Genomic DNA, 1,833 nt, shown 5'->3' with positions numbered 1-1,833 from the left:
TGGTTTTCGAGGGGTGTCAATTTCAACTCCTATCCTCCCAAACAGGCACTATTTATTTTGTTATACTGAATGTCTTAATTTTTAAGAAAATTTTACTGCTTTTATATAGGAATAACGTGAATTCTACAGCGAACCGTACGCGCATAATTTTTGCGCATGTAACATTTTTTAATGTTACCCGTTGCTAAGTGCGTTGCTAACGCTGAGGGTAATAGAAAATATTATTAACTGCGTCTTAACCAATCAGATTTCAGTATTTAACATGAAAGTATAACAAACATAAATAGTGCCTGTTGGGGAGAGTATAAGTTGAAATTGACACCCCGAAAAAACCATTGTCAACCGACGCGAAGCAAACAGGCACTACTTATATAGTACAATCTAACAAGACGAAGTTATTGTATAATGTGTTAAAAACTTTGTAATCAACGTATAAGAAATATGTTCCAGGTAGTCATATACAAACCATGAAAGAAATAAAGTGATTGGCTTATTTTAACAGATTAAATGTCATATTTTCAATTCAATCTGCCCAATAAAATCCTCTCTTTAAATGCCAACTTAACAATCATCACTATAAAAGCAGAAAACAATGAGAAATAAATTCATAAGATTCACTTAAAATCAAACATGAGGAGAAGAATTCAATGTAGCATTGTTGGAGAGACAATGGTTGGAAAAACTACCCTTTTGAAATCTTATGTCACGTGCAAACCGCCAGAAATCTATTCGCCAACAATTTACGACAATATCAAAGGTTTGTTTGTTATGATACATTTGATATAGTGATATATTCAATTTTAAACACACAAGAAGTAAGAAATAAAAAATGAATTTCCTAGATATTTGTGTTTATGATTTACTTAAATTTACCATTCTTATAATTTAGGATCTGTCGTTCTTGGCAAGAAAAAGTACAAAGTCAACCTCGTGGATACTGCAGGCCAGGTAAATACGAGATTTCTTAGGTCACAATTGCACAGAAAATAGACATTTAATTCTTTTTTACGTTTAAAATGATTTCTTAAAAAAATGTATTTGTATTATGTTCATTTCCTTTATTCTATTTATAGCACGAGTACTCCAATCTTTGTACCGCGACTTACAAAAAAAGCCGAGTGATCATCTTATGCTACAGTGTGATAGACAGACAATCGTTCGACCGAATTAAAACCTTCTGGATTCCCGAACTCCGAAAGAATCTGGGAAAACGCGTACCCATTGTTCTTACAGCCACGCATACAGACCTCCGAAATGACAAATATATCAAGAGATGCATAGAAGTGGTGTCGTCTAGCGAGGGGAAACAGTTGGCGGACAGTTTTGGGGCCAAGGGTTTTTATGAAATTTCCAGATCCAACATTTCTCAAACTAATGACATTTTTGAATGTGCCGTCAAGGCTGTAGTTGGCGAGAAGAGGACATTGTTTACTATTTTTAAAAAAGTATTTTGTAATACCCGAAGAAATAAAAACTGACAAAAATATTTATGTTTTGCTTCGGTTTGGTATAACATGGATCTAGGAAAGGGTGGGCATACTTTTATGATAAATTGATCAGCATGTGTACATGTGGGTTTTTTTTAGGGTAAGTAAAAAATACTAAAATTACAGATTAAAATGACGTATGAAAATGACATACACAATACTAACTTCTTCACCATTGAAGATTACTAGTATAATGATTTGAGATGTTTTATAAAAACTGTTACTAAATGTACATGTATTCATACCTAAAACCTTCATTGAGAACTAAAGACATTTTTTTCACTGGGGAGTGCGTACTGTCCGAATTTTATGACAAAATTTTCGGTGTAAAATATTTATATATAAA

General features: G+C 32.8%; 1 protein-coding gene across 1 annotated transcript; it reads left to right on the top strand.

Moving 5' to 3' along the window:
- LOC128178522 (rho-related protein racD-like) lies at positions 1-1,478 on the top strand. The gene is made up of 3 exons (XM_052845728.1): positions 1-757; positions 890-948; positions 1,074-1,478. The coding sequence occupies exons 1-3, from the start codon at positions 631-633 to the stop codon at positions 1,476-1,478; spliced, it is 591 nt and encodes a 196-aa protein (XP_052701688.1). The 5' UTR covers positions 1-630.
- The last annotated feature ends 355 nt before the right edge of the window (positions 1,479-1,833 follow it).

The sequence above is a fragment of the Crassostrea angulata genome, chromosome 3 (assembly GCF_025612915.1).
Source record: "Crassostrea angulata isolate pt1a10 chromosome 3, ASM2561291v2, whole genome shotgun sequence".
Lineage (NCBI taxonomy): Eukaryota > Metazoa > Mollusca > Bivalvia > Ostreida > Ostreidae > Magallana > Magallana angulata.
The sequence above is the reverse complement of the archived record's forward strand: the minus strand, read 5'-3'. Positions and strand labels throughout refer to the sequence as shown.

Excerpts from the sequence above, each read along its gene's own strand:
- LOC128178522 (XM_052845728.1), top strand. The coding sequence starts at position 631 with ATGAGGAGAAGAATTCAATGTAGCATTGTTGGAGAGACAATGGTTGGA. Across the intron at positions 758-889 it reads AATTTACGACAATATCAAAG|GATCTGTCGTTCTTGGCAAG; the intron begins GTTTGTTTGTTA and ends CTTATAATTTAG. Across the intron at positions 949-1,073 it reads TCGTGGATACTGCAGGCCAG|CACGAGTACTCCAATCTTTG; the intron begins GTAAATACGAGA and ends TTCTATTTATAG.